Consider the following 14,111-nt stretch of genomic DNA (forward strand, 5'->3'; position numbering starts at 1 on the left):
GGCTTCACCATGGAACAGAGAAAATTCAGCTGCCGACAGGTTTTCTCCAGGCTGGGAGCAGGAGACAGCTGGCTTAGATCTCTGCACGTGATTCTGCAGGACAAATATTGTGACAGTGGTGAAGTTGATGCATCAGAAGAATGTTATATACATTTCCACGCATTGTTTAAAGGATATAGAAGATAGGAAATTGTTGTGTGATTGTGGTGCTTTAACGTAGCTTGAAGTGGCAGGATGTGTGGGGGGTGTGAGAGAGAAAATTGGACAGAAGTTAAACAAGTCATCTGAAGGGGTACATCTTTCCAAGCTAAAGGAATGCTGGTTGTTGGAGCAAAGCAGGCGTTTCACTTAAGCTATATTTTAAGTAAATCAGATTTTTCAGAAAAGCTTTTATTCCAAATGTTGTGCTGCTTGGGATGTGTGTCTGATTGCAAGACAATGTGAATAGCTTGGGAAGGGACAGGGCTGCAGCTTTGGTGTGGCTCAGACCAGCCGCGGGGCTTGCAGTCGATTCAGTGGCCAGTAGAAATCAAAGAACTGTTCGATTTCTTCCTGAAGGTGAGGCAAGAAATAGGGTAGGAAATAGAGTACCATCATCCCTTCTGGTAAGTACCTCTGTAAAAGAGGGCATTTTGTTTTGAGAAATGGCTTAAAAGGAAATGAAGCTGTGTTAGGTTGTTAACACGAACACCTGGCTTGCCTTGATACTGGAATCACTCAAATATTCTGTTCCTGGAAAAAAGAAAATTGATTCCTGTGGCCTTTCTCTTTGCATACTCCACCTTGCGGGAATTTGAGTTGTTTATTAATCTGCTGGCTTCCCCGTGTGCTGATTCTGGCTGCACAACCACCTTCTCAGCAAATCACGTCCCGTACGTGTCCCAGCTGCTGCCATCCCCAGCACACGCAGAAGACGTCTCCTGGCTGGCTCAGCACAGCTTCCAGCTGGCACCACCTCGTGACTAAGCTGAACTCCCCCCTCTCCCGGCAGCGTTGCAGCCACGCTGTTTCTCTGTCCCAGGTGTTGTGTCTCCAGGCAAAGATGTGGGGGTCGCAGAAGAGCTTAGGGGGCTGAGACAGCTGGGAATCTGTTCTGCTCTGCAGCCGGGAAGGAGCAACAGCTGTGGCACGTGGGGGTGTGCGCGGGGTACGAGGGGGCTGTGCAGCGAGCACGGGGTGATGGGTGGGTGAATGAAAATAACCGTTTGCTCTTATCTTTATCCGAGATGATACTTGCCAAGTACCAGGTTTATGGCAGTAATGGGTTTAATGATTGACCTTACCATGGTTTTGTCAGCAGAGAGCTCATTCTGTTTTACTGGCTGTGAGTTCTTGTATGAAGCTTTATGGTCCACGGAAAAAAAATGATTTAGTTTTGCAGGATATTTTGTGTATAGCAGTTATAGTTTACAGTTGCTAAACCATTATGGCTAGTAGGGCTGTACTTCAAAATAGCGCTTTCGATAGTCCTATTATTGTCAATGTTCTGTAGTAACATCTTTATTTCCTTAAAAATATTCTACAGAAGTTGTGTTGCTGCCTAGCTCCTAAAACGAGACCATTTTCTAGCCATGTTCTTTATGGGCTTCTGCTGATTTGCAAAAGTAAAGATACTGGGCATGTTCCTGATGTTTGAAAGAAGATTACTTCTGTATCACATGTGCGAAAGATGAAGGATAAAATGACTTGCATGCTGTGATGCTGAAACATCCTATAGCCAGGCAAATATATAGAAAAATGCGTATAAAAGTGGGTGAACAGATGAAAGTTCACAGCACCAGCATCGAAATGTTTGTGGAAGTTTGCAGGAACTTTATTTCTGAGTTATGAGTACTCTTCTTTGTCAGAAGACGTGTCAAGAATTACCTTCCTTCATCTGGGCTTTGTAAGATGGATTTTAGCATAAGGGAGTTCTGCCTTTACATATTTTGTGTTGTGAAGCTGTTAGGCTTTCTTCTTTGTGTGTTTTTTTTAGTCGTATGTACTATTGTCAACTTTTTAAAAGATAAATGTCAGATCTGGTGCTCTTATCTGGCTTGTTTACTATTACACTTCCAAGCGATCGCAGAAATGGGAGCTGATGTGACACACTGTGCTTTTTCAGGTGAGAGACAAATTAGGTGACCTCTCAGTCTCATCTCAGTTTAACATTGGTTTTGGACTGGGTCAGCTTCACCTCTCAGCTTTGAGTCTGATAAGGGATAAAATCAATTCTTCTATTCCCACCCTTCCTGGTTCCATGTTCCTTTCAAGACTTATGGGAAGGATGAAGCACAGAACGTGTTTTTGCAATCCCAGGGAAGAAATGAAAACTCCCTCCCCGCTGCCTCCCCTTTACTTGTAGATGATGTGTCTCCTTTGTACAAGAGCCTGAAGCTGATGTCCTTGTACTTGAGATGTTCCAGATTTGGAGGGAGTGAGGTGAGAGGTCAGAAAGCAAGAAAATATCAACTCAGCACGTGGAAAATACCAAGTTTTTAGTATGCATTTTGACAAGAATATCTGTGATTTGTCGTACATTAATGTTGCGTTTGGGATATGGCCTAGAGCTGTACGTGGAATGATCTTTTTAACTTAGCTTGTTCAAGATTTACTTTATCAAGCCATTATGTTGCTGTTATGTAGTAAGGCATCAAAATACATGAAGCAAACAATAATATCTATAGAGAATCTGTAGTAAACAAAACTAGCAAACCCATTGCAAAGGGTTCTGGGTGCAGTTGAGCTAAGGAAGCCTCGTGTCCCATGGCTTTGTGTGTCTGGTTATATGCAGGAAGCCTCTGGGCCTGGATGGTGTTTGTTTGGGCTGAGCAAAACCCAACACGGACACTAGTGGGTCCCGAGGTGTGGGCCTGACCCGTGGCCAGCACCTCTGAGCAGCTCAGCGAGCGCTGCGCTGCAGGGCGGGCAGGCCAAGCGACTGACATTGGAGGCCACATGCAGCCATTGTGCCGTATGTTGTGTAGCACTGTCATGGCATCTGAATGTTGGAGAACTCTGCCCACTTGTTAAATTTGCTTTGAAATGACTTCAGACAGGACAAGGGGTAATGGTTTTAAACTAAAGAAGGGGAGATGCAGGCTAGGCATGAGCAAGATATCTTATAATGAGGGTGGTAAAATACTGGATCGAGTTGCCCAGAGAGGTGGTAGATGCCTCATCCCTGGAGACATCCCAAGCCAGGCTGGACGGGGCTCTGAGCAACCTGATCTAGTTGAAGATGTCCCTGCTTATTGCAGGGGGTTGGACTAGATGAGCTTTGAAGGTCCCTTCCAACCCAAACTGTTCTATGATTCTGTGATCAGATCCAAAAATCTTCTATTGAGGGTTGAAGAGGGTTGGGATGGGATAGCCAAATTGCTTGCTACTAAAGCATGATGGTTTGAATGCTTCCTTCTCTGGAAATGGGCTCATAGTCAGTCTGGGTTTGTGTTTTTTATTTTTTTTTTTCCAATGCACTTTGAATCTCTGCTTGAAGTAACCAGGAGGGACAGACTAGTGCATGGATTAGAAGGCTTCCAGCTGGCTCAAAGGGATTAATATTGCATACATTTTAGAGAGTGGTTTCTTGAAATACAGGGAGGATTGGGACTTGGTTAAGGCCACACACTCTGAGTCTGTTACTTATTATGTCAGAAAACTGATCCATGTTGTGAGAAATACCAATGATGTGTATCAGTAGTGCATCCATAGTCTGAACAGCGATTGAGAAAATAGGAATTTCTTTTTAGTGTAACAGCAGGTTGGGGCAGGCTACCTTATCTTGTGGCTCTTAGGACAGTCAAAACTAAACTAATTCTACTCAGTATTTTTATTGGCTTGTACTTGTTGTCTTGTACTTGATGATTACAAGTGACTTGATGATTACTACATCTGTACTTGATGATTACAAAATTAGATAGATGTTTAGCTTTGGTACTTTGGACCTTTTTGCTTGACATATAGTTTTTCCATTGAAGTTTTGCAAACAAATATTGTATGTTCCAACTGCGTAGAGTTGAATTTCCCTGTGTGAACAATGAAAACTAATTATGCTCGTTAGAATTAAAACAATTAATATAGCTGCATTTTGATAAGAATTCAGTTCTGACCCTAGAGACAAGAATTTATTTTTTTTAGGTTTTTTTATGTTGGCACGAGCAGTAGAAGAAACAAACCAACCCAGGCAGCAGCTTTCAGAACAGCGCATGGGAAAACTCGGAGGCTGTTCCATCACCTTTTCTAAAAATCAAATCAGTATATTGTTACATGGTGGTCAGGTCTGCCTTTTGAAACTGAATTATGCTTTTTTTTTTAACTAAAAAAACCCCTTCATAACATAATGAAAGGAGTGGATCTTGACTAAACGTGAAACCTTTATTTCAAGGCTAAATCCATAGTATGTGCTGACTAGCTGGTGAAAAAGTGCCCTGTGTTGATTGGTTTATTTAACTTTCTTCCAGCAAAAGCAGACTGTGCTGTTGTCCTTCCACTGCATGGGAAGAGCCTAAAATAACAGAAGCTGTTATGACATCTCACAAAGCATGCCTTTGTCAAGGTCATGGCTCTATTTTGGCTGCATTCTGTGCAAAGAGAGAGATAGGTATCGTAGGTACTTTACCAAATATTTTATAACTAAGATGCTAAGTCCCACAAAAGTGTAAAATCAAACAAAAATCCAGCTCCCACCCCGGTTATGCAGATACAATCAGCTCACGTGTGTGTGGCCCGGCTTGTCCGTCAGCAGATACAAAGTTCTGGAATTAACCTGAGGATGTTCTTGCTCTGTCTTAGCCAGCAACCCAGAATTTCTGAGGGACACAGATAAAAGCTGAGGGTTCTGCTGTTAAACCACAGAATATAAAGCTGTGGAAGCTTCATATAAGCAGATGTTGCTGGCTCATTCTATGCTATTGAATTTGTATGTAGTTATATGGAAAATGTGGAAATTAACAGCTATTTCTCAAGTGTATTTGGAGCAAAAGAGGGTGGTAAAGATGTGGGTGTGCTGTGGAGCAAAAAGTTGATGGAGGATTAGTATGCAGAGGGTTATTAAATGTGTGGATGCCATGTCTGCATCCAGGTCTTTCAAGTGCTGATGGTTTGAGTCTGGGAGAGCATTGGGAAGTAGTTCGTAAATCGAATTCCATTGAGATGTTTGGAAACCAAAAGAAAGTTCATGTAATGTGGAAGAACTGAAGCCTGTATATCTGTACATGTGTATGTTCATCTGTATATGTATAAATACAGATATAAGGAAGCTTGTTGTCCTTATATATACGCAGGTAAAAAACCCTAACGTTTATATCGATTAATGTTACTTGACAAAAATGACTGGACAATGCATAATGATATAGGGCAATGTATTTTCTTTACTAATAAGAGATTATTTTCCCCTTTTTAAAATAGAATAAACAGAAGCTTTCTGTTGAGCACCTTCTGTAGAGTACTACTTGGAGAGGCTGCTTACTTAGTATTTATATTTTATTTCTATAACGTGTATAGTATGTTACAAGTTATATTTTATGTGTAATATGTTAGAATATACTTAGAATATACTCTTTGATTAGTTTACTTGATATATTTCTTTTTAAAGGAATGATAGAACTTTATGGATGGAACATATTAAATTTTATTTTTAGTGCTCTGGGAAGTTCAAAATAGTAAGGAATTAAAACCTAATATGGCAGACTTGTACAAGAAAAACCCTCCTATACGATGGATTATCCAGTATTGTTTGCTTGTTTTTAAAATTAAATTTTAAAGCAAAAATTAGACGTATCAGACAACCTGTTCTGCTTTCTGTTACTTCATTACGGCAGTGTCTCCCAGACATGTCTGACTTTGTTGCATCCGTTGATACAGTAAGGTCATTTTAACAAAGATCCCGTGAATTAATCTTAAACATATTCTAAATGAATCTCTTTGTATAGAGTAGCAGGTATAGAGTAATGTCGACTTTAAAGACCAATTGCTTTTCTGCTGAAGGAGAAAATTTAGCCTTGGGTAAAACTGTGGCATTTATGTACAGCCTGTAATTAATTTTGTTGTAGTTGGCTACAACTTGATGTGGTTGAGCTCTGCAAAACCTTCCTTAATTTTCTGACCTAAGGGGTGGTTTTGGTGAATGAGCCTTTGCAGAAGGTAGGAAAAATGCAGTAAGTGTACTTTTATAAAGTTAGTAACAGCTGTTGCTGGCCTCCAACTCAACTTTGTGCCACTGATCACCACCATCTGGACCTGGCCGTTCAGTCTGTCTTCAATCTACTTGACTGCTCATCCAGCCTATATGTCATCAGCTTATCTGTGAGGATCCTATGGGAGACAGACAGCATCAAAAGCTTTTCTGAAGTCCAAGTAGACAATACCCACTGCTCTTCCCTTGTCTACCAAACCAGTTATTTCATCAGAAAAAGTTAACTTGCTGTAGAAGTTGGAAGGCGTTTAAGCCGCAGGAACCTCTAAGTGAAGAAGTAACCTTTATACTGCCCTACACACTCCGTTGTTCCAAAGTCAGGCAGCATTGCTGCCTCAATCCGTGTTCCTAAGTGATAAACACTACAGCGTGGCTTAAACTACTTGTGTTAGCTACAAAAATAATCTTTCGCCTTTCATGAAACACCCATGGTTAGGATTGTAGAAATACAGAACACGTGTGTGTGTGACTGAAATGTACTGGTCATGTCCTTTCTGCCAACTTTTTTAAAGTTCACCCAAGAATTAATAGACCTTGCATCTCACCAGTTTGGTATTCAGACCCACATAATCTCTTTATTTCTCAATATCCTCATATATGTAGAACTGGGGTAACATTGAGTATCACTGAAATTCATCTTAAAGAGGGATGCAATTCGTTAAACACTTGAGTGCATGAAGAATAACTGAGCAAGTGCTCATGGGGAAACCCAGACTACTTGAGTGCAGCATGTGGAAGGTACACAATACATAAAATCACTGGATGTGTCTTGAACTCGAATGCAAAGCCTTTAAAAGATATCAAGATTAATGACCTGTTTCTTCAATTAGACAGGAATTGCAGTTGCATGTTCCCATAATGCTGCAGGACAGTATCATAATGACTATATAGAAAAGAACCTAAGGTTTCCTGAAATCTCAGTGCTTTCCTTTTAGGAAGTTTATTATTTTTTCTTCACCTCTACTTATCAGCATAGCTTTTGTGCTTGCAAAAAGACGTCTTCATAATGTTTTATTTAAAAACAGCATAAATATCTCACAACATAAAGTGCGTGAGGTAGAAACTGGTGTCTGTTTTCTTCCATCTGAGGGTAGTTACCTAATCCACTAACAGATTAAGTGTGTTTCTTGTCCTAACAAAGTACGTATTGCTGCTATGGATAGCATTTTAAGTTATGAAAGGTGTAGTTAGTGTCACTTTTATAATTCTTTTTGTTCTAGACCTAGTGAATAGACTGTTGTTAATAAACACATGATCTTGCCAGTGGGGATAAAATGAGGTTCTCTTAAAACTACAGTATTTTAATTTTTCTTGCCTTTTTAGTAATTAGTATGTAGGTATCTCTGCAAGTTACTTTTAATCTGGAATTGTTTAGTATGTAGATCAGGAGGCTGGTAAAGCTGAAAATCATAATGAATTTTTCACTTTGGAAGAAGTGGGACTTAGTATGGGAACTAAACCCACACACTCCTCACCCATGTGAAACCTGGGTGATTGAGGCGGGGTAGATTTTCTTAAAACATCTTGGCAAAATTTTAATTACAAACTTTTCGAAAAGAGTTATACACTATATCATATTCCTCATACCTGCAGTCCACTACATACTACTTAATTGTGTTAATTTTTTTTTTCTTGCTGAAATAATTTGGTATAATGATGAGCCAATTGTTGTATAATTTTGTTGGGTTCTTATTGTAAACATTTTTCATTTTTGTACCAATTAGCCACCCAATATAATATTGTTTCTGGTTTATTAATATTCATGAAAACAGAAAATAAACTATTGCTAAAACAGGCACCCTAAAACTTTTTTTCTAAAAAAGTAACGAGTGTAGTTTAATGTAGCTACTGATATGTAAGGTAACCTGTAATTTGGAAGCCGAATGTTTTAAAATACTAAATGGTTTATATCTAGCACAATTCTTAATTAAAGGTTAGACTACAAATGTTCTGTGTGGCAAAAATAGGTATCGCTATCAGATTGAAGAATAATGTGTAAGACTTCAGAATTTATTATGTTGACTTTTTTTTCCCCAAAAATATTTATTTGTAAAAGGGAAAAGCATGTTCCAAACTCTTCTTGTGGTGTCCCTCACTGTTTAACCTGAATCCAGTCCTAGTCATGATTTTCCATTTGGTGTGTGAATGTTTTCATTGTAACTGGATTCTGAATGTATAATATGATCTACTGTAGGGGTTGCACATTAGCCTTGTGAACATTAAACAAGTGCTTGTTTTCATTACCATGAATGTTTCCTAAGTTATGTGGAAATGTTCAAGACTCTAAAGTTAATGCATAAAGTGTTAAAGGATTAGTTAAGTTCCTGCTGGCATTCACGATCCTCTCGGCTGCAAAGAATATCTGGCAGATTTTGTGAGGTGTATTGGCAAATAATTTCTCACTACTATAGTGCTGTTCATCTTAAAAATCCTAACCCTGACCTGAAAAAGTCGTATGTGGAATTAAATTTATAATACTTAATAGAAGGTGGTTCTTATCTGTGTTTTTCTTACATGTGCTGAAGATCAGCTTTAAGAGGAGGCATAAAGGCATCCTGTTCCTTTTTAACTCAGATATGTTTTAATGTGTGTATTTGAAAATTAATTGCCTTTTCCAGTTCCTTTGAAAACAGCAGCAGTGGGATTTGTGGTGCTGAATTTTGAATGTATAAAAAGACATTCAATGGAAATGATGTTTGATCTATAATTTGCCCAATTTCTATGCTTGTATAGGCAAACATTAACTTTGCATTTTTAAAAAAGTTTAACAGATTCATTTTCTCTTTGTAGGAGTTCTAGTTTTTACAATGGTGCTTGAAATTATGAATCCTGCACTTTATTTATGTGAATAAATATATTGGCTAATGACAATAGAATTTGTAAGTTAGTACTGTACACTTTAAAAACAAAAAACCCCTATGTGCTTATTTAGAATAAATATTACTAAAAAACCCAGGAGGTATAATTACACACTCCAATTATGTAATATTCACTAGAAATAAGACACTAAACTCGACTTAAAAGGTAGTTTATTCCATCGAGAACTGTTTATGGTTTTTAATTGAAGAGCTTTTTTTTCCATTTTCTTTCCAGGTATTGCTTTGTTTTTGCTTTGGGATACCTCACTGTGTGCCAAATTACTAGAGTCTATATCTTTGATTATGGACAGTATTCTGCTGATTTTTCTGGGTAAGAAGAAAAATAATCTTTCTATCCTGTCCTCCTAAGTGATACTGTATCAGTTATTGGTATTTTCCCATGTTGAGTGTGTCCACTTTTTAACTTCGAGAGAAAGCTGGGTGTGTGTGTGCATATTGGCACACATACAAATATATACGTATCTGTATTTTAATTGTGCAAATTGAGAATTTGGGGAACGGTTGTTGTCTGTTAGAACCATGAATGCATTATCTGCTGCCTCTTGTTCTTGTCTGAAGTGCATAAAGGATTTGGTGGCTGTGGGAATTTTTTATTTTGCTTTTTTCCCTAAAATCTCTGTTGCCATCCATGACAACATGATGAAACTTGAGTTGTATCTGATGTACTTGCATGCCTGCCACAGTCTGATACCTCTTAGTGAGGAAAATCTGAACGTTTTATGGGCTTCAGCTTTTAGCTGCTTTTTTTGTTTTTTTTTGTTTTATGTTAGATGTTCCAGAAGGAGAAAGCTAAGGAGAGGGGCACCTGTATTGTGGCGTAGTCAAAGCCCTTGGAAATAGACAGTTTTGTCTGTATGTGTTCTTATTTTATATAATGAACTTAAATGTATGTTGGGCTTGAGCTGTATAGGAGCAAAACCGAATTGAATAGGCAAAGTAGAAATAAACCATATTGGTGATTCTTCTTTGTACTGCAGACATGGAGAAGTGAAACACAGCATTTCCTATAAATAAGTTTGCTACTGATGGTGTTTTTAGTGATCTAAAGGAGACTATGTATTTTGGAAGAAAGAGACGGGGAGTTTTTGTTAGTCTGCTTAAAAAATGCATTAAATTCTTTTCAGGAATACTGTGAATGGCAGTGGTCTTTGTAGTTCAGTGTTACCCGTGTTGTGTAGTAGAGTTGTGCTTGTCAGCCTTGTTGCTTCTCAGTCTTCATCGATAACAGGCATGTAGTCCAGGAACTTCTCTTGTAGGCTGACACCAAAAGCTTTTATGGTTAAGTTCACCTTTTCTGTAAGTTTTAGCTGGGTCTTACCTTCTGAAACATCTTTCCATGTTTATGCCTACATCCAAGTGTCTGCCTTCAAGCTGGATATCCAAGTTCTAGTTGTGGGTGGCAGAGATCTGATTGATGTAGACAATAGAGCCTGGAGGGCACTTCAGCTGACCCACCTTTAAGTGTCTAACTTAGTGTGAACTGGGTCACTTGCCAGATGCCCCTGACTGTATTGACCTGATCTCCACTGGCTATAACGAGAACTTGCAGCACAGACACTCATAATGGCACTTTAAAACTCGGTTTACTGATGTTGAATTAAATTTCACCATTGCAAGTGGAACTGCAATCCAAATGCTGTCCCTTCCAGTTCACTGTAGAGCCAAAGTGTACAACCTTGGCAGTGATCAAAACTCCGAGCTGGCTCTGGAAACAGTATAATTGTGCTTGTTTGTTGCTGCTTTCAAACTATTAATAGAGCTTCAGCCCAGCATTGCTCATGTGCAACTGTACTGCTTTCAGTGAGCAGCTGTCTCTGTGCCTCTGTTGGTTTGGTGCTAGCTCAGAGATTTCAGCCAGGTCTAAACACAGCCAAAGATTCCTGAGATCAGTGCTCTGGACAGAACTGTTCTGAAGCCCGGATCCAACTCTGTTATGTTTGAGCTGCTTGATTGAAGCAATCTTTTCATGCACCGGTTTGAGAGCTTGATGTGTGTCTTTCCCATTAAATCTCTGGCATATACTGCACCTGCTCCCCTGAGGCCTGAGGCAGAGGTTGCTTCCAAAACAGGAGGAGAAGGAAAATGAACCAAAGGGGGCTATTGCATGTCAGTTTTCTCTAGTTCCAAGGGAAGAGAGTAAGCTCAAGAAAATAACGAGAGTTGCCTAACCAGCTGTTGAACCCCAGTACCAGCAAGTTCTTCCAAAGGTGGATTCATTTAGTGGCTAGCTCCAAAGGAACTTTGAATGTCTGTTGATGCAGATATTTCTCCTAGCATGCCATGCCCATCCGAAGTGTCCAAGCCCAGAGAATCTGCCAAAAGTCTGAAGGAAGGTATCAATGCACTGGCAGTGGAGACAGCTGAGGAGACCTCATGCTGGAGGTGCCATTGCTTGTGCAGGGCTGCGTGGCCCTGGCTTCAGTACTGATGGATGCCAGCTGCCACGGAGCCTTCCATCTGTCCAGCCAGCCAGCCAGCCCTCCTTTGCCCTTCTGCCAGCACTGAAAAGGGATTGTTAAAACCCTGGTTCACATCCTCACTGTTCCAGGAAGGGCTCTTCCTCTTTTAGTCTCTGGATTGTTGCTCCTCAGCCAGATCTCTGGAGGTACTGGAATAGCCACTTGAGAAATAAAAAATACCGGGGTCTGCTCTGATAACAATGAGAGATGTATGAGCCAAAATTAATATAAGGTCTAACTGAGCTCCATCCTTCCACCAGGCAGGATCCATGCTGTTACACGTCCACTTACAGAAGGAAAACCCATTATGTTCAGAATCAATTGGGGATTTCTGCCAGCCGCCTAGGTGCTAGAAAGAGATATGAGGGATTTTCCAGACTGTCTGTTCTTGTTTGGTTTTCTTCCTTGCTGATCCTTGCCCGTCACTCTAGTCTTGATATCAGGATTTTGTGGCACTTGATAGTACAGCAGAAATAACTTTTTCCCTGATTGTATTTTGAGGACTGGAAATATTGTGCTTATTGAAATAACCACAACCTAAAAAAAAATAGTTTGACAGACAGAGCCATCTGGCAAGATACTGACAGCCATGTCAGTGAAAGAGGGCTCAATGGCTCTTGGATTTGTTTTTCTGTCACAACTTAAATATGTTAAAAAGGCCACGTGCAGTCAAAAGACTTGAACAAAACTATGTGCCCATCCTACAGAATGTTGTGGTTGGTGGTGTTTTGTTTTTTTTTTTTTAGTTTTTTTTTTTTTTTTTTAGTTTTTTTTAGTTTTTTTTTTTCTTCAGCTCACACACTACTAGGTAAATACAGTCCCTGATATGTTTTTGAGATCTGATTTCAAAGTTAAATTTCTAAATTCTGGTAGCTTACTTTATGGTCTCCCCCATCCCCTCCTTGCCCTCAGTTAGGGAGTTAGCAGTGCTGGGATTTATATCAGTCAAAAACTCTTAGATACCACGAAGATGGTGTAATTTCTAAGTGAAAAGCTGACTCAGCCAGGGAAGAATATGTCTTGGACAGTTTAAGATTGACTCAAGTGGACCATATTCAAAACAAACTAAACTCTGTTGGAGCCAGCATAATTATGCTGGGTTTTTGTTTTGCCAGATATGTTTAGTTGAAGCAAATAATAATTCTAAGTGGAAAAATTAAGTGTAGGACCAGGTATTAGTTGAAACAGCAGAACTGGTCTGCAAATCTAAATAAATTATAGTACTGTTCAACTTCGGTATGTATTTTTTGTCCTTTGCTTACTGCTGCTCTAGTTTACAACGAATATAATTGCTCTTACTGCCCTTTCTTCTTTACTCTTCCCACTGTAAAAAACCAAACCAAACCAAAAACACCAACAAAAACAACAAAACCAAAAAAACCCCAATGTAAGTAAAAAAGTGAAATACTTTGCCAGTGTTGGTGGAGCCTAGTGCAGCAACAAAAGGCATCAGTTAGCAAATGCCATATCTGAGGATTAAATTCATTGCATTTAATGAATGGTTTGAGCTCCAAAAACTAATCATTTTGTCCTTGCATTGAAAGTCTTCCAGTTGAGAGTAATTAACCTGGACTATTAGTATAAACTTTGTTTGATATTTACATGTGAAAGAAACACGTGAAATTTTTTTCTAAATCATTCTTTCTTCCTTTTTTGTAACAGTCCAATGATGATAATTACACAGAAGATCACTAGTTTGGCATTTGAGATTCATGATGGTAAGACTTCTTTAAACTGTGTTTAGTTTTTTGTACAAAATAAATTTAAGGGAAGTTAGTCATGAGTCAATGAGTTACTTTGGACAGTTTGTGTTTTAGGACAAAATATATTAATTTTTTTGTGTCTCAACTGATTCTCTTGATGCATAACTAATGGAAGTACCAAGAAATGTTGCTCAGACACTAGAAAAGCTCTGAAAATACTCCCACTGGGCAGAAGACACTACTTATCAGAAGACCAATGACACTTCTGGGGCCAGTGACCAAAGACCACTGACATATTTTTGTGCTGGAGTGTTGATCCTGACATTTAGCTAAATTATTTCCAAATTCAGAGATCACTGTTGCTGACAGATTGGTGAAACAAGTACATGTAATTTCAGTTATGGAGCACCTCTTATTTTAAAATACTGTTAATCTCACCCTAATTTGTGTCATGTATGTTGATTTTTATAAAACCTTTGCATATGTTCCTATTTAGTTTATTATCATAGTTGCACTCACTGCTAACTTATCAGTGTGGACAGGCAGACTATCTAATTATGTTTCTGTCTTTTCTCGTGTCAGATTTATCCATCAGTTAAGTGGGCCCTGGGTTGTGACAAAAATGAATCCTGATGTTGGCTTTTGTGAGTAGGGTATCTAGATTTTTAGTTACCTTTAAATTCAAAGAAGTAATTTTCATTTTAAAGTTTGAAAAGATCATTCAATAAACCTAACTAATTAGCTTGAATCACTTGGAGCTACGGCTGTCAGTTGAAGATTTGGGAGTGTAGCCCCAGACACCTGCATCAAACCAGCTGTTTATCTGAAATTTCTTTAGTAACATTATGTATGGAGTTTGTTTTTGTCTCATTTGCATCCTAGCCTGGGTGCTCTT

At 39.0% G+C, this 14,111-nt stretch overlaps 1 protein-coding gene across 5 annotated transcripts in view; it reads left to right on the plus strand.

Moving 5' to 3' along the window:
• Nucleotides 1–14,111, plus strand: part of MBOAT2 (membrane bound O-acyltransferase domain containing 2) — a 98,854-nt gene that overhangs the window by 50,827 nt on the left and 33,916 nt on the right. For all 5 annotated transcript variants that reach the window (XM_065631539.1, XM_065631541.1, XM_065631540.1 and 2 more), the window contains 2 exons: nucleotides 9,269–9,364; nucleotides 13,176–13,231. In XM_065631539.1, coding sequence (XP_065487611.1) covers nucleotides 9,269–9,364; nucleotides 13,176–13,231 — 152 coding nt within the window. The remainder of the gene's footprint in view (nucleotides 1–9,268; nucleotides 9,365–13,175; nucleotides 13,232–14,111) is intronic.

Source organism: Caloenas nicobarica, chromosome 3 (assembly GCF_036013445.1).
Source record: "Caloenas nicobarica isolate bCalNic1 chromosome 3, bCalNic1.hap1, whole genome shotgun sequence".
NCBI lineage: Eukaryota > Metazoa > Chordata > Aves > Columbiformes > Columbidae > Caloenas > Caloenas nicobarica.